We start from the raw sequence: 18,492 nt of genomic DNA on the forward strand, positions 1-18,492 counted from the left end.
GCCATGAATTAATTGACAAAATGTGATATAAATTGATTATTTCTGTTTCAATTTGCTTCTCTATTTATTTAGCTTGTATTAATCCTTATTTATTACCTCCACAAAGGCCGATGGCCTAGGAAGGAGGTTATGTTTTCACGGCGTGGCTGGTTGGTTTGTTGGTTTGTCCCTTTGGAGGATTTCTCCAAAAGTCTGCGATGTATTTGAATGAAATGTTTTTGGACAGGTGGGTGTGGCACAATGAACAATCCATTAGATTTTGGTGACGATCCAGATCATGATCCGGATTCAGGAAGGAATTTTTTTTAAGCTTTTCGATCAGCCAGAACATTAAGACCTCTGGGTATAACACATGCGCTGTGTAACTGATGACACGTTAATGACGCATGACCCCGCCTCTTTCCTTCAGAGAGAGAGACAGAGAGAGAGCGGGGGGTGGAGGGAGGGGGCAACTGTAAAATCTGCATTTTTTCACATTAAACTCTGTGAAATTAGAGTTGAGTTGGACCAAAGCACACTTGGTGATTGTTGGAAAGAGTAACGACGACGGTTTAAGTGAGTTTTATTTTGTTTCTGTCCAGTTTGAATGAAGTGTTTTACGATGCTCCGCTATGTACAGCTGATCTCAACATAAACGGAAATACACGTTGATGAGGACGCAAGCTGAACGGGAAGGGGGGGAGGTCTGCACTCTCCGAGTGCCATTCTAGTTTACTCTTTTGTTTAATTTTCCCTTTTATTCATTTATGTATTTATTTTTTTTATTCATTTTTCAATTTATTCATGTTTGCATTTATTTTTATGTATTTATTTATTTATTTTTGCATTTATTTTTTTATAATTTTACATCTGTTTTTAAATGTATTTATTTATTCTATGTATGCATGATTTTCCTTTTGCATTTTCACCCCTTATTTATTTCCTTAAACTTATTTATTTCTGTATTCTCCTTCTTTATACATTACTTTTAACATTTCATGCATAAATAAATAAATAAATACATACATAAATACATAATACATAACTATATACATACATACATTTTAAAAATAAAATCCATTAACTTTCTAAATTTTATTTTATTTTTTGCATTCTATTTTATAATTATTTTTAAATGCATGTATGTATATATTTATATATTTACCTATGATTTATTTTATGCACAAAATATAAAGAGAAATGTGTAAAGAAAAGAATGACAGAAATAAAGGAGTTTAGGAATAAATAAAGGGGTGAAATGCAGGAAAATCAGAAATTAAATAAATACATTCATTAAAAAATAAATATATAATAAATAAAAAATAAATGCAAAAATAAATTAATACGTGAAAATAAATTGCAAACATAAGTAAATAAAAAATAAATAAATGAAAGGGAAAATGAAACAGAAGAGTAAATAATTAAGGGGATTAATCCAAAGATTAATAAATAAAGAAGCAAATTAAAACAGAAATAATAATAATGAAATACATCTTATGAATAAAAATAATTAATTAATGGCTACATTTATTTTTGCTACATTTAATCTCATATTTATTTATTTAGTCATTTATGTATTTTGATTTTGGCAGGTTCCGTCCTCCAATTAGTAGGTATCACATGGTATGCTGTGAAAGCGAAAACATATGCATGAGATGAAAGTGTCTGCTCATATTAATATTTGTTCTTCCAAACATCCAGTCCTTATCCAGTAACGGACAAACGTCTGTCACCACAATCAGCTTTTACTTCAAACAAATCCTTCTTAAACCCTTTCTTTCTACGTTAAGAACCAGAGGCACGGTGCTGACAGCAAGCCACATTGCACTTTAACATGATAGCTATATCAACAATGTACTGCCTGACAGCTCCAGAGACCATACCTGATAAGATCAATGACGTGCTTCAGCTGCATCCACATTGGCCTGTCTGGGAGTGTAGGAGTGGAGACTTTGTAAATCATCCACAATGATTCAGCAGCCTTGTCCTCTACGTACGTGAAAAGGTTGATCTCTCCTTTAGAACAGGTAAATATCTGGCTGTCTTGTTAGCAGTAATGCTGATAAACATTGCATAGGCCGAGCATTTACAAGGATGACTAAAACATGCAGTTTAAAAGTAGTACAGGACATCACATGAAGGTCACTAGTGTTAATACATTTGCATTTTTCATAGGTGACACTGATAGTAATTGCATTACAGTTTATCTCTACATCTCCATAGCTGACAGGTTTTGTTTTATATGGCTCCACATATAGTGGTTATGTGGATAGAGCAGGGCATTTCAGAGACCGTCTGGTCTTTAAAGTTCAGTGGAAAGACTCATTCCACCGAGATGCACCACAGGAAGTCATTCCTGCCTGTGGCCATCAAACTGCTCAACTTGTCCCTCAAGAGTGTCAGACACTCAGCAGCTACTACCACATCACTTTGTATCATTCTTATGTGTAATACTGACTTAACTGTCCAATAACTTGTGCAATAATTCACCTGTGCATACTCTGGCATTAATACTGTACATTTCAAGATGTTGTATTCATATTTATACTATTCTTGCATTTATATTTAACACACTTAATAGATCCCACTTCTCAGCAATTTTGATTTACTTATTTGCCAATATGGTTATGTGGTTTGATTCCATATTTGTACATATTTCTTGTTTTATTATTTATTTATATTACTCTACATATATTGTGTTGTATTGGAGTATATGTACATCATTTACATTTGACATACTCCTTTATTTCTATTTCTTTATACTTATATATAAGAGCAACTGTAACCTCCCAACTTCCCCGTAGGTGATCAATAAAGTAATTATGTTTCTGATTTCGAAAGTGAACAAAATTGACAAAAAGGACAAAATGATGAAAGTTGACATATTCAGGTAAATCACAACAATAAGGGGCTTGATTTTAATTATTCACTGTTTACTGCTCTCTTGTGTACATTCAAATGTAACCTCACTCATTTTTCCTATATGGTTGTGTTTGATCTCTGCAGACTGACAGAATGAAAAAGCACATTTTTGATGTCACACAACACATTTGTCCCTGTCCTGAAGGCTGGTTGATGAGAAGGTATTTGATGAGCTCTGTCCTGTCAAAGACTTCCATAGAAAAAGGACAAAAGAGACCTAAGCTTGTTTTTTGAACATCTGTCTACACCTCATAAGTCAGAGAAAATTACCAGGTGATGCAACAACGAAGCACATCACAATTGAGGTGTTTTAAGTTATGCAGTTAGTATTAACTAATGTATATCCTCCACTCGGATACTGCATCCTGCTGGTCACACGCATAGACTGGATATAAGAAGTGGACGTAGTCACCATGACGTCACCCACTGGTTTGTGGACTGATGTTTTGAAGCCTCGAGTACGGCATTTTGTCCGTCGCCATCTTGGTTTTTGTCCGTCGCCTTCTTGGTTATTTGCAAGCAGAAGTGACACAAGAGGATGGACAACCAAGTAGAACCGCACGCTGAATAAGGTGACCAAAAAGGTTATAATTAACTTTTATGAACTGAATACACACTGTGAAAGGGTTAAAGTTCTAAGAAAAAAACACGAACAACTCCCAGACCGGACAACACCGTGGTAGCAACCGGTCACTCATAAAGTAGCCCTGCCCTAAAGCATCCCCTGCTTTATGGTCTATCTGACTCTAAATGGGACCATAATATACTAAATGAACATCATGCTGTATTGAAGAAGACTTGAAACTAGCGATTGAGACCATAAACTCATGTTTACAATGTTTACTGAGGTAATAAATCAAGAGAGAAGTAGACTCATTTCTCATAGACCTTTCTATACAACCAGAAGGAGTCGCCCTCTGCTGGCTGTTAGAGAGAATGCAACTTTAAGGCACTTCAGAATTGGCTTCACTTTCAGAACCGGAGGTGCCCACTGGTCCACACGTGATGAAGGGAACTTTTATTTTAGGAACCAGGTTTCTTTCTTTAGCTCTACCAGTACAGAGGAAGTACAGTTCCAACAGCAACAGCAACAGCTCCACGTATGCAGAACGAGGACAGTGCAGTGACCACCACAAGTACAGTCAAACATGTCGAAACAACTGCCAGATCAGTGTATGTACAGTATGAGCTCTATATATGTAGCAAAACATAACAGGCATTTCCAGTTTTGAATGTTTTCAAAATGGCATTGTATGGTAAAAATTATGTGACATGACACATGAAAGTGAAATCAAACTTTAGTGTGCGCTTGATTTATTCATTTGTTTCGTCAATATGAACTGTAAAAATGTCAATAACATAATCTCGTTGGTTACTGTGAGTTGCACATGACATAATTATGTCATCTATATGACCCTGGAGTATTATTTTAAACAATATGTAACTTGTACATCAGGAGAATATGATGCTTTTTACAAGTTAGTGGAGACATGATGTCTGCTACAGTCGAGTGTTTCAACTGGTTGTCAGCGGTTTATTCAGCAGGACAGCCTGCTGCTCATTTGGCGTTCGGGTATCTGTACTCATTATTAACAAACTGTGTGGTCTGTACTGATCAGTAGTATTTTATTTTGGGAAGGACGCACAGCATTTCAAAAAGGAGGTTGGCACCAGTCACTGCAGTGTTCCCTGTTGAGAAAAAGAAGTATAAATAACAGTCATATTAATAAAATACATCAACTTGGTGAGAAATGAAATATGCTAAGTACCTGTGGTGTCGTAGGGAGGAGACACCTCCACTAGAATCACATCCAACAAGGTTTAGACCACGGCAGCCCCGGATAATCTCCACTCCCTAAATTCAAAACATGTTAGTGTTCATACAGCCGAAAAGATAAATAAGCACAGAAAATTCACCTCACAAAGAACCTCCTATATGTACATTGGTGTACAGTACCTGTGAGGAACTACTGGAGTAAATTGTAATATGACAAGCTTGTGTCATCAGATTAAAGTCATAAAAGATAGCTCAGATGGATATTAAAGTCTGTTTTACCACGTGTACCTGTATGGGAGTGAGTCCTGCTATCTCTGGTGTGCCTGTTCCGGGGGCAAAGCCCGGGTCAAGAGCATCGATGTCGAAGCTGAGGTAAACTGGACCGCTGCCCATCTGAGCCCTGACCTCAGCCATCAGAGGTGCAAGAGATTTGAACCCAGCACTCTTCCACTTGAACAACACGGAAACCCTGCACAAAATATACAAATCACAGTTGTTTAGTCAAAGACAATCATTCTGTTTGCTTAAAAGGGACAATATAGAACATTATTACTGCCAAAAAGCTATTTCTCCTGAGAATGTCAGCACACAACTGGTTGTTCTCACAGAAGACAGTCAGACATGTCGCAGTAGGAAAAGCAAAGGTGTAAATAATGACATAAATGATGACTGAATTCCATTTTGCTGCCTGGTACTGTTCTATGCTGCCTCACAGATTATGTTTTACATGCACACTTATATTCCTCTATTATTCCAAAAATGACAATATTCCAAATTTGATAAGGGTCATGTAAACAACATATTTCATTTAGATATTCTGAATTAGGATTTATTCCGACTGGAACATTCTGATTAAGACATGTGAGATATGCTTTATATCATTTGGGTTTTAGGAGGATTCTTCGGACATGTATACAGCGCATTTGGAATATGCGTCTCAGTTGGGGTTTTTACAGCAGTTTGCAAAACTCAGCCTCTGTCTGTTTATGGCTAGCTCTGTGCGTTGTACACTGGTTGTACACAAACCAACTTGCCAACAGTTTGCAGAGATGCATGCATGTCAAAAAACACCTCCCACATTTCTGGTTGGAAGGAGAAACACACCTACTTTAAATTATGAAAGACTTGGATATCAGCAGGTTTTCGATATGCGCAAATATAGCAATGCCGCAAAAATCTGAAAGATTTCTTATTCATATAAACGTAGTCAACTGTGAAATTTGAATAGGACAGAGCCATCATTAAGGTGCTTAATTACTAATTCAGAACATATATATATATATATATATATATATATGATTGAGGGATTGCCTCCACACGGCTCTCAACATGGCGACGGCTGGTCTGGTCGCTAGCAGCTAACGACGACGCTAACAGCACAAACAGTGCAAACACTGCAACACTGCTGACAGAGCTAACAGTGTTAACCTGGGGGGTAACCGAAGGGTGGGGTGATAAGTTTCTGCGGACGACGCCGTCGGTACGGACGGCGTTATCAGCAGTAACCGCCGTATGAGTGCAGTGCAGAGCAGCGGCAATTAGCTAGCCAGTGCACGCGTAGCCGGACTGGCTACGTAAATAAAGCGCAGAGAAACTCTGATTACAACACACACAGAGAGGGAGAGCAATTTTCATTCTCTGCTCATTACTCCTCTATATCTTTACATAGAAAATAGTTATTTGCTGCTATATTGATGCTCTGAATTTTGATATTAGCACCTTTAATATTATTAGTAACACTTGTGCTTTTCCTACTAAGAAAAGTCAAAATGTCTGCTGTGAAAAAGGCCTATCATCATAAATATATTAAACATAAACCAGGCGTGCTGATGGCGAGCATTTCTATTGCCTCCACACAGCTCTCAACATGGCGACGGCTGAAGCCGGTGGCTCACAGTTAACAGTGCTAACAGCGCTAACAGTGGAAACATAGCAAAACTGCTGACAGAGCTAACAGTGTTAACCTGGGGAGGAACCGGAGGGTGGGTGCTACGCTTCTGTGACGACGCCATCAGTTGGGACGGCGTTATCAGCTGTAACTGCTGCATGAGCGCAGTGCAGAGCGGCTGCAGTGAGCTAGCCAGTGGCCTTAAGGCTTATGTTATATCAAAGGCCTCTAGTATTCTAGCAGAGGTACCTGCGCCCGGCTCCATTCATATGAATCTGGAGAGTAGCCTGAACCACGCAGGCCGATCTGGACCACTCTCTTGCAGTCCAGTAGCCCTTCCTCCACACAACGTCTGAATGGAGTACCATGTCCAATCTTCTCCCCCAAGACCACATCACTGGTGTCAGCATGAGCATCCACATGGACCAGACCCACCGGGCCATGCCTGACAAATGATTACAGAACAAACCGAGCGAGTCAACGAGAACACAATGTATGACATGGTTAACGGTTAGTTCATGTTAAGAGTTCAGATTTGAGTTTGGTCCAAGCTTTGTCCAAGATGTTGCTTGATTTGTCATGTCTATAAACGATGGACGGTCATGTAAAAAGACATACAGTTTATCATGGAGCAGATACACAATACAGCGATAAAAAAGAATAAGAATCAGAACCACTAGACTACAGAGCAGCTTCTTTCATTCAGGCTGTAAGACTCCTCAACTCATCCTCCATCATAAAACATATGGTTTTGTTTGTTTTTTTCATGTGTAGCATTTAGGGACTTCAACTCGCATTTCATTGTGCAACCCTGCATTGTAGAAAGATAATAAATTAACCTTGTACTTGTAATATTAATGAGCTGAAACAGTTAATCGATTAATCAGTTCGTTGAATCGACATTTTGATAATTGACAAATCATTTCAGTTGTTTTATTAACCAAAATGACACATATTTATTGGTTCCAGCTTCTTAAATGTGAAGGTATACAGCTTTTCTCCATTTGTTTTATCATTTTTAAAAGGACCAGTGTGTAACAACTAGGGGAGTCTACAGAAATGGAATATAATATTAATAAGTATGTTTTTTTTTGTGTAAAATCACTTAATAATAAGAATCATTGTGTTTTTGTTACCTAAGAATGAGCCGTTTATATCTACATAGGGAGCGGGTCCTCTTCACGGAGTCCGCCATGTGGCTACAGTGGCCCAGAACGGGCAAACCAAACACTGGTAACTTTTCCGACTTGGGCCGGAGTCGATAACGCTACTCACTGCCGTCGCCGCTGCTCTCTCTCTCTCTCTTGCTTCACCACTCACTTCTCACATACACACACTCTACACACTGGCTCTGCTCCAAATGACCTACTACTCTTACAACAACCGGCTCTAGAGAGGGCCATTCACGTTTTTGCGTCGGCCACCGTAGTTTTCCAACACGCTTGCCACACGGGAAAAGCTTCAGTTGGTTGCAATTTGCAACCTCACCGCTAGATACCGTCAGATCCTACACACTGCACCTTTAAATTGAATATCTATGGGTTTTGGACTGTTGGTCAGACATCTGAAATCCTCACCTTGAGCTTATTTGACATGATATTTTTCATCGATTCATCTAAACAGATTAATTGATAATGAAAAAAATCGTTCGTTGCATCTCTAAAACAATTTTTATTTTTGTTATTTTTGTTCACCGAGAAAACAAGGATAAAGTAATTTCCAAACTTGTCCAGGCCATATAATGCCAATCTGATCATATCTATCATGTGCATCCCTGCCAATGAAGTTTGACCTACTTACCTCTCAGCAACAGCTTGCAGGATCGGATATGCAATTGTGTGATCGCCACCTGTAGACACAACAACCAACATGAAATACAGTTTATGAGGATATTTAAATGGATAATAATGGTACAGACATTGCAGAGCTTGCTTTATTGGCTCTAAAATATTTACTGAGCTGTACTGACTATCTGTCAGATCAGGGCTGCCCAAAGTGGGGCCTGCGGGCAAAAGTTGGCCCGCCATCAGGTTGGATTTGACCTGCCAGATTTTAGCAAATTTATTTTTTCTGTCTTTTGGAGGCTGTAGCAGGCTCGGTTTAGAGTTAGACCATGTCATGCTAACATGTCGGGAAGGAGGCAAAATAACGCTCAAAGATTAGGATACATTTTTGCGGGAAAAAAAACTGGCATAGCCATTTTCACAGGGGTCCCTTGACCTCTGACCTCAAGATACAGACATGCCCACTTTATACTAATACCGTGCAGTTCTGGGCAAAAACATGCAGTTTTTTGAATGCAGTAGAAATGTGTTATTTTCTAAAAATTGTGTAGGCTATTTGAATATTTCTGTCTTGAAAATGCATAAATTGGGTATGACTGGAAGTTAGCCCAATTGTATTCAGCAAGTGGGTTTTAAGGGGTTAACTATGTAAAAGCTAAAATAATATTATATTAGGGGAACTTGGGATCCTGGTACCATTTAGCATCTTAACAATACAATAGGATAGGTGTTTACTTTTGGCACGTGGCACACTATTGACTTCTTGTTTTGGCCCTCCAAGGGAAAAAGTTTGTGCATCTAGATTCAGGTGAAAACCTTTTCATCCAGTCACTCTCACCCATAGTCAGAGGAATGCAGCCAGTAGCCAGGATCTTTCTGTAGGCCTCCCTGATGCGTCTGCAGGTGTCCTTCAGGTCATACACATTCACGTTGACGTCCCCGATATCAGCCACCATGAGGGACTCATAAGGTGCTGCCCTGGTGCCACTGTTGTAAGATCTCAACATGGCAGATTCCACTCTGATCTGCCTGGGCCAAACCTGCAGCGGTGGAGGGAACATCTGGTATTTCATGTCAACGCTGTGAAGCAAACTGGACTGTTATTATCAACAAAGTAGGCTACATTTACTCAAGTACACTACTTAATACGGTTTTGAGATACTTGTATTTTTTCTTGAGTATTTCCATGTTATGACACTTCTACAGCACTACATTTGACAGGGACATATTGTACTTTTCACTACACTACATTCATCTGATAGCAATATTCAGCCCACTAGTTTCTTTTCAGGTTGAGATTAGAGATGCACCGATCCCACTTCAGTCCTGATACCGAAATTCTAGTATATAATGTATATAGTATATAAACATAGAACTGAATTGCCACCGATACCAGCTCTTCGAGTCAGTATCGGCTGATATCCGATCGGGTATCTGTATCGTATCGGTGCATCTCTACTTAAGATTTTACATCAAAAACATATGATGGGTTTATACAATATGAGGTATTGTTATAGATGACGTCAATAAAATTAGCTGTAATAGTAATAATAATTTTATATATATACATGATAAATATAAAACTTGAATGTTACCGATCTGCATAATGCCAACTGAATTGCTCAACACTTCCAATTCAACATGATTAATTATGTGCTTGTGTATATATACATATATATACAGCTCTGGAAAAAATTAAGAGACCACCTCAAAATGATCAGTTTCTCTGTTTTTACTATTTATTGGTATGTGTTTGAGTCAAATGAAATTTTTTGTTTTATTCTATAAACTACTGACAACATTTCTCCCAAATTTCAATAAAAATATTGTCATTTAGAGCATTTATTTACAGAAAATGACAACTGGTCAAAATAACAAAAAAATATGCAGTGTTTTCAGATTTGGAATAATGCAAAGAAAACAAGTTCATATTAATTTTTAAACAACACAATACTAATGTTTTAACTTAGGAAGAGTTCAGAAATCAATATTTGGTGGAATAACCTTGATTTACAATCACAGCTTTCATGCGTCTTGGCATGCTCTCCACCAGTCTTTCACATTGCTGTTGGGGGACTTTATGCCACTCCTGGTGCAAAAATTCAAGCAGCTCAGCTTTGTTTGAGGGCCTGTGACCATCCATCTTCCTTTTGATCACATTCCAGAGGTTTTCAATGGGATTCAGGTCTGGAGATTGGGGCTGGCCATGACAGGGTCCTGATCTGGGGGTCCTTCATCCACACCTTCACTGACCTGGCTGTGTGGCATGGAGCCAAACAGCCAGGTCAGTGAAGGTGTCCTGCTGGAAAAAACACTCCTCAGAGTTGGGGAACATTGTCAGAGCACCAAAGAAGCAAAGAAGAGCCAGACTGAGGTTTGCAAAAGACCATAAGGATTGGACCATAGAAGACTGGAGTAAGGTCATCTTCTCTGATGAGTCCAATGAGTCCAATTTTCAGCTTTTCCTAACACCTGGTCGTCTAATGGTTAGACAGAGACCTGGAGAGGCCTACAAGCCTCAGTGTCTCGCACCTACTGTGAAATTTGGTGGAGGATCGGTGATGATCTGGGGGTGCTTCAGCAAGGCTGGAATCGGGCAGATTTGTCTTTGTGAATCAAGCCAAGTACAAACCTCAGCCTGGCTCTTCTTTGCTTCTTTGGTGCTCTGACAATGTTCCCCAACTCTGAGGAGTGTTTTTTCCAGCAGGACAATGCTCCATGCCACACAGCCAGGTCAGTGGAGGTGTGGATGAAGGACCACCAGATCAGGACCCTGTCATGGCCAACCCAATCTCCAGACCTGAATCCCATTGAAAACCTCTGGAATGTGATCAAGAGGAAGATGGATGGTCACAAGCCCTCAAACAAAGCCGAGCTGCTTGAATTTTTGCCCCAGGAGTGGCATAAAGTCACCCAACAGCAATGTGAAAGACTGGTGGAGAGCATGCCAAGACGCATGAAAGCTGTGATTGTAAATCAAGGTTATTCCACCAAATATTGATTTCTGAACTCTTCCTAAATTAAAACATTAGTATTGTGTTGTTTAAAAATGAATATGAACTTGTTTTCTTTGCATTATTCCAGATCTGAAAACACTGCATCTTTTTTGTTATTTTGACCAGTTGTCATTTTCTGCAAATAAATGCTCTAAATGACAATATTTTTATTTGAAATTTGGGAGAAATGTTGTCAGTAGTTTATAGAATAAAACAAAACATTTCATTTGACTCAAACACATACCAATAAATAGTAAAATCAGAGAAACTGATAATTTTGAGGTGGTCTCTTGATTTTTTCCAGAGCTGTATATATATATATAAACGTACACAAAGTTGAAAATGAGACTGAATTTGACACCAGCCTAAACGAACTGTAGCCTTCTAACAGGGAAAACGGACCTGAGTCCCAGGTTAGGTGTGAAAGCACGGCTTACACTAATATGTAAAATCCAAATCCTTTGGTCCAGACCAAATGAACCGAACTACAGGCGTTCAGCAGCAACAGGTAGCAGCAGAGAAAGCTAACCCCACCTTGCTCCGGGTCGGTTGGATGTCCCGGTATCGATGGGCACCCCGATAAACGCCGCGTCCAGCCCCTCCGCGGTCTCCTGGAAAGGCAGCTTGGCCATGGTGGGGATCCCCGACACCCGGGCGACAAACTCGGCGCTCGGTGGCACATTGAAACGTTTCCCGGAGCTCTTTCTGTTGGGATTGCTGCCCAGACATGGTCTGTCGCTGCACGGAGCCAGACAAGTTTGACGTGTCCGTAGAGAGGACAAGTCCGCTGCAGTCCCTCTGAAAATAACATAGCGACTTGTAGTCAAGTTTCTCCACAATGAAAACATACTTGCTCTGAGTTGTGAGTGTGATATGGAGCTGTGGGAGCTGTGGGACTTCTGCTGCTATCTTAACTCTTACTAGTAATATTAGCCTACAGGAAATGACAGAAAGTAGGCTGTACTCTCACACACACAGTAACGTAACAGGCTGCACCGTGACTATAGTAAGGGTCAGATTCTATGAGCTCACCATGGAGCACACGGACACAGTGCTGTGTTGAATGCACCATTTCTGATAATCATACAAACTTTACGCACTTGGCTCATGACGTCACCGCAGCTGTCATATACAGCTGCTGCTTCTCATGTCGTTCTCTCATCAAGTGCTTTCTGCTTTCCAAAGTTACGAAATGGTTGTGAGCGTGAAGGCAGCATGAGTCCATAAATAACTACTAAGCCTCTGCATGATAAAAAAACAACAACAACAAGCCTCCTCATGAGAATTATTAGATAGTAAATAAAGTTTTTGAGTTTGTGGTATAGCAACTAAAAAAATATGGGCTATTAAGTACAAATGTAGGCTAGAATTAAATTATTAAATTAATAATTTAATTAATATTTTTAACTTGCCGAGTCAAAAATACTGACAGAAGTCAACATTTTTGTTCGTCTTTGACTTACTATTATGCATGATAAAAACCAAAGCACTCATTGTAAATCAACATTATGATGTAATAAGTTCTGAGAACTTGCTAAGTCAAAATAATGAGGTATGTCAAATTATTTTTTTTCATTTCGGCTTATTATCTCAGAATTTTGAGTCGTAAATCAAAAAGTGGACGTACCATGAGTGTAATTATTATTATTTTGATCATGTATAACTTTTCATAATTTTGTGTCCTTTTTCTTTTTGTACTGTAGCTGTAGTTTAATTTTTTCTTTCTTTTTTTTGTTTCTTCGCACCTTTTTCACAGTGCTTCAATTTTCAGGGATTTTGGAGCAAAATAAATAAATAAATACATAACCCAACCACTTACATTATTTCTGCCTTAAGACCTCTTGAGTATGGAGGACGGAACCTGCCAAAATAAAAAATCAATCAATAAATAAATGACTCAATAAATCAATCAATATGTCATTAAATGTAGCAAAGAAATTATTAAAATAAATGTAGCCATTCATTAATTGATAAAATATGACATAAATTCATATGTCTGCTTTAATTTGCTTCTTTATTTATTTATCTTTGTATTACTTCCCTTATTTATTTAGTCTACTCTTAATTTTAATTTTTAAATGTATTTATGTTTGCATACATTTTTATTTATTTATTTTTGCATTTACTTTTAATTTATTTTATATTAATTTTAAATGTATGTATTATGCATTATTTATCTATGCATGATATTCCCTTTGCATTTCACCCCTTAATTGTTTCCCCAAATTCGCCGATGACCCACTGTACGTAGCCGGGGATGAAGACTGGAGTGCAGCTAGCTAGCTAGCATATAGTCAATCTATGCACTCTGACCCCATGATGACACACAGTGAGTGACAGACCCTCATTTGCATAATGAGGCAGAAATGCATAAAGAAATGTAAAAAGAAATGTGGAAAGAAATGTATAAAGCAAAGAAACCAGAAATAAGGGGTGAAATGCAAAGGGAAAATCGTGCAGAAACAAATAAATAAATGCATAAATACATAAATAAATACATACTTACATATTTAAAAATGAATTTAAAATAAATACAAAATAAATGCAAAAATAAATAAATAAATGTAAAAATAAATAAATACATAAAAAATGCAAAAATTAATGAATTAGTTTAAAAAATAAAAATAATATATACATAGATAAATAAAAGTGAAAAATTATGTATTTATCTAGTCATTTATTTTTTTATTTATTTTTTATTTTGGCATGTTCTATCCTCCATACTTGGGTACGGTAACCATCCTATAACTGGAGTTTAGGCTATTGAAAGTGACAATTTAGGGTCCACATCCAAGATCTTGTGTCATGAGCCCAATGTTACCAACATAATAACATTTAAAAGCTTTTACGTTCGGCAACATTTGCAGAGTAAGGTTAAATGTATAAGTTAACACATTGAATATTCCCTTTCTCCTATTTCTGAATTTGTTGCACGCACATGTAGTCTGCACAGCCCCTGGACCAAATCATCAACATATCCTCCAAATGATGGTTTTGGGGGTCAAAGTCGTATCTCAACCACAGCATCTTGGCTGTTGTGGATGTGAAACAGTTAACGGAGGAGAGGAGGGGGAGATTTAAAGGGGAATACGCCCATTTTCAAAATTCATACGTTATTCCTATGGTCTAAGACAGTCCAAAAATATCAGTAAACATGAACAACTCTCTCCCAAATCCCCAAACTAGAGCGCTAAAACTCAAACTAGTGATGTGCTCACGTATAAAGTGTGGAGCTGCTCCGTAGATGATGAATTGGGAGAGAGACCTTGTAGATGACACTGAGAGCACCAGAGGAATGTTCTGAGTAGATGGGAACATCCTCTGCTTCACAACTGAGAACACTAAGATAGAATAAAGCTCATTTGGGTATAAAAAAGAAAAAAACACAAAATCAGTGTCCCATTCATTGTCTATGGAGCAGCTCCAGACATTTAACCCGATGACATCACAATTGAGACTTCCTTCTCTGGTTTCTGGCCTTGAGAGAGAGCAGCTCATGTTCACAGAGATTGATTGAACTTTCCTAGGCCATGGAAATATCATATTAGAATTCTTAATTTAGGTGGTGTTCCCCTTTAATGTGCGCACTTCACCTGTCCTCCTGAAGAGGCAGCGCGCGGTGCATCAGCATCAGCATCAGCAGATCCGCTCCAGACAGCACGCACCTCGGCAGCAACCGCTCATCAGACTTGTCTCGTTACATTGCATAATAGCGACAAGCCGCCATGGTAAGCGCTGCTTTAAATGCCATTTCTAACGTTTTATTCCTAGAGGTATTGCTTATTGATTCTAGTCCAGCCAATTAACATGGATGGGGAGGGAAATAGGTCGAGACTTCTCCAACGTTACCCTGTATTGCCTCGCCATATTCTGCGGCCCATCATCACTACAAATCGTTTCATTGTCAATATTTTTGCTGTCAGACAATTTGACGCACGCATTCCTGCACGACAAACGCCTAATCCTCTTCCTACATAACTCGTCTAAATCAGCTTAGATAGCCACTACCACTGCTTGACCACAGGTTTCACCCTAACATAGCCTTTATATAAATATATATATATATATATATACATATATATATATGTATATATATATATGTAACATCAAATCACTGCTCCTCCTTGTTCTGAAGATCCTGTTATGTGAAATGATGAATCTCTTTGACTGTCTTTGTGTGTCACATAAAATGAAAAAAAAATGGCACATAATGTCAGTGAGCAGTGTGGCATTTTAAAGAGACAGGCCTCTGCATGGTGTCTGACCTAGATAATCCTCTCCCTACAGTAATCCTAGGCAGTTTTATGTCGCAGCAGAAAATGGATGGGCTCATGTAAAATAAATGAACCTCAGTCAGACATAATGTCATAGATAATAGACTGGTGTGACAATAAAAGCTTTTCATGCAAGAAAGGAAGAATTATTTGATTATATAATCGATTCTTTGTGCTGATCTGTAGCATCCATTTAAAGGTTCTCTCAAAACAATCCCTCCATTTTAATTAGCAGCAGTGGTTGTGGTTTCCTTTGTCAGCACTATTTAATCCAAATCTGCTTTTTCTCCAACCCAGCGTGAGTGTATCTCCATCCACGTCGGCCAGGCCGGCGTCCAGATTGGCAATGCCTGCTGGGAGCTTTACTGCCTGGAACATGGGATCCAGCCGGACGGGCAGATGCCCAGCGACAAAGCTATCGGAGGAGGAGGAGACGATTCCTTCAACACCTTCTTCAGTGAGACCGGAGCTGGAAAGCACGTCCCAAGGGCTGTTTTTGTCGACCTGGAGCCCACTGTCATTGGTAAACTCCCATTAAATAATAGATATCATAGTCGTGTCATGATTTAATTTAGTCAAACCTTCAATTTCTGATTGAATCTGTCTCCTTTTTAGATGAGGTGCGCAGTGGTACCTACCGCCAGCTGTTCCACCCCGAGCAGCTGATCACCGGCAAGGAGGATGCAGCCAACAACTACGCCCGTGGACACTACACCATCGGCAAAGAGATCATCGACCTGGTACTGGATAGGATCCGCAAACTGGTGGGTAACTTGACATCAGGATGGACACATTTATAATTTTGCTCCAGAATTTTAAATTAAAGCTGGAGTAGGTAGATCAGAGCAAATATCATTTTAAAGAGTTATTTTTATAAAACAGACACTAAATCCTGACAGTAGTGCATGAGAAAAACATCATGTGCCTCTGTGTCCTCCGGTGCTCCTAATGGCATCTGCAAGATTTCACAGACTGGAGGAAAACAACCAATCAGAGTCCAGCTGGAGCCTTGCCATCTCTGAGCATCTGTCAATCACTCACCAACTCCGATCAAATGGTCAAGCTAGGCAGCGCTGATCAAATATGAATCAATATTCTGTTATTGTAATGCCTATTTCTCTCCTCAGGTGTTCTCAGAATCATCTTGTCGTGTATTGTTTAGCTGTAAAATGAGAAAATTTGTGACCCAGCAGCCATGTTGAGATCAGTTGAGGAAATACTAAGCACCGCCCATCAGCCGGAGCAAACTTTCTCATTTTACAGCTAAACAGTGCACTACAAGATGTTTCTGAGAACATCTGAGGAGAGAAATAGACATTACAGTAACAGAATATTGATTTATATTTGATCAGTGCTGCCTGGTTTAATCGGAGTTTGTGAGTGATTGACAGCTGCCGCCGTTGAATGAACAGCCAATAGGAACGCTCTCTCTCTGAAATGACCTGCGATTGGCCGAGTCTCCCGTCGCAGGCTAGATGTTCTAAAGCCTGAAAACAGAGCCATGAGGAGGAGCAGAAGTCTAGTATTCTCTCAGAACACTTGAATTACAATATGTTAGAAGGTTATTATGGATTTTTTGCCCAATGATGCCAAAAACATTCTGCCTACTGCAGGTTTAAATGACATAACTGTGTCTCATATATGTCTCTCTCCCTCTCTGTCGTCAGTCTGACCAGTGCACCGGCCTCCAGGGCTTCCTGGTCTTCCACAGTTCGGAGGTGGCACCGGCTCCGGTTTCACCTCCCTGCTGATGGAGCGTCTGTCCGTCGACTTCGGCAAGAAGTCAAAGCTGGAGTTCTCCATCTACCCAGCTCCCCAAGTGTCCACCGCCGTGGTGGAGCCCTACAACGCCATCCTGACCACCCACACCACCCTGGAGCACTCCGACTGCGCCTTCATGGTGGACAACGAGGCCATCTACGATATCTGCCGTAGGAACCTCGATATCGAGCGTCCCACTTACACCAACCTGAACAGGTTGATCAGTCAGATCGTGTCCTCCATCACTGCTTCCCTTCGTTTCGACGGTGCCCTCAATGTTGATCTGACAGAGTTCCAGACCAACTTGGTGCCGTATCCCCGCATCCACTTCCCTCTGGCCACCTACGCCCCCGTCATCTCCGCTGAGAAGGCGTACCATGAGCAGCTCTCGGTGTCAGAAATCACCAACTCCTGCTTCGAGCCAGCCAATCAGCTGGTGAAATGTGACCCTCGCCACGGCAAGTACATGGCTTGCTGCCTCTTGTACCGTGGTGATGTGGTGCCCAAAGATGTGAACGCAGCCATCGCCACCATTAAAACCAAGCGTTCCATCCAGTTTGTGGACTGGTGCCCCACTGGTTTCAAGGTTGGCATCAACTACCAGCCTCCCACTGTGGTTCCTGGTGGAGACCTGGCCAAGGTCCAGAGGGCCGTGTGCATGCTGAGCAACACCACTGCTATTGCGGAGGCCTGGGCTCGACTCGACCACAAGTTTGATCTGATGTACGCTAAGCGTGCCTTTGTTCACTGGTATGTGGGGGAAGGGATGGAGGAGGGAGAGTTCTCTGAGGCCAGAGAGGACATGGCAGCTCTGGAGAAGGATTACGAAGAGGTTGGAGTTGACTCTATTGAGGGAGAGGGAGAGGAGGAGGGAGAGGAATATTAAAAGGAACATAAAAGCACCAGGAAACAATGATTTAATTTGTTCTTAAGCCCATTCCAAACAGAAATGTTTGCCTATTCATTACCAGCTTGTATATGTTCACAGTAAAGGTCATTAAAATGTCAGTTTGGCTCTGTCCTAAATAAAGTTCCTGTAACGTGAAGTTGTTTGTTTGGCTCACTTTCTGTGTTGCATGACAGCATGGTGGAATTAGCAAACTAAATTAGC

At 39.8% G+C, this 18,492-nt stretch overlaps 1 protein-coding gene, 1 long non-coding RNA gene and 1 pseudogene across 2 annotated transcripts; 1 reads left to right on the plus strand and 2 right to left on the minus strand.

The window, feature by feature from the left end:
* Nucleotides 1-512: 512 nt before the first annotated feature.
* Nucleotides 513-14,080, minus strand: LOC119489235. The gene is made up of 3 exons (XR_005207137.1): nucleotides 14,071-14,080; nucleotides 13,045-13,049; nucleotides 513-663 (listed from the first exon to the last, which is right to left on the minus strand). It is a non-coding gene; the product is annotated as an uncharacterized LOC119489235 (long non-coding RNA).
* On the minus strand, nucleotides 3,899-12,317 carry agmat (agmatine ureohydrolase (agmatinase)). The gene is given in 9 exon segments (XM_037771417.1): nucleotides 3,899-4,590; nucleotides 4,671-4,704; nucleotides 4,706-4,756; nucleotides 4,967-5,113; nucleotides 5,115-5,147; nucleotides 6,816-7,011; nucleotides 8,367-8,415; nucleotides 9,189-9,390; nucleotides 11,881-12,317. Coding segments are annotated over 9 exon segments (981 nt in total). The 5' UTR covers nucleotides 12,076-12,317; the 3' UTR covers nucleotides 3,899-4,516.
* Nucleotides 14,081-14,920: 840 nt separating the features above from the next.
* LOC119489218 lies at nucleotides 14,921-18,427 on the plus strand (annotated as a pseudogene).
* The last annotated feature ends 65 nt before the right edge of the window (nucleotides 18,428-18,492 follow it).

This window comes from Sebastes umbrosus, chromosome 6 (genome assembly GCF_015220745.1).
Source record: "Sebastes umbrosus isolate fSebUmb1 chromosome 6, fSebUmb1.pri, whole genome shotgun sequence".
In the NCBI taxonomy this organism is placed as follows: Eukaryota; Metazoa; Chordata; class Actinopteri; order Perciformes; family Sebastidae; genus Sebastes; species Sebastes umbrosus.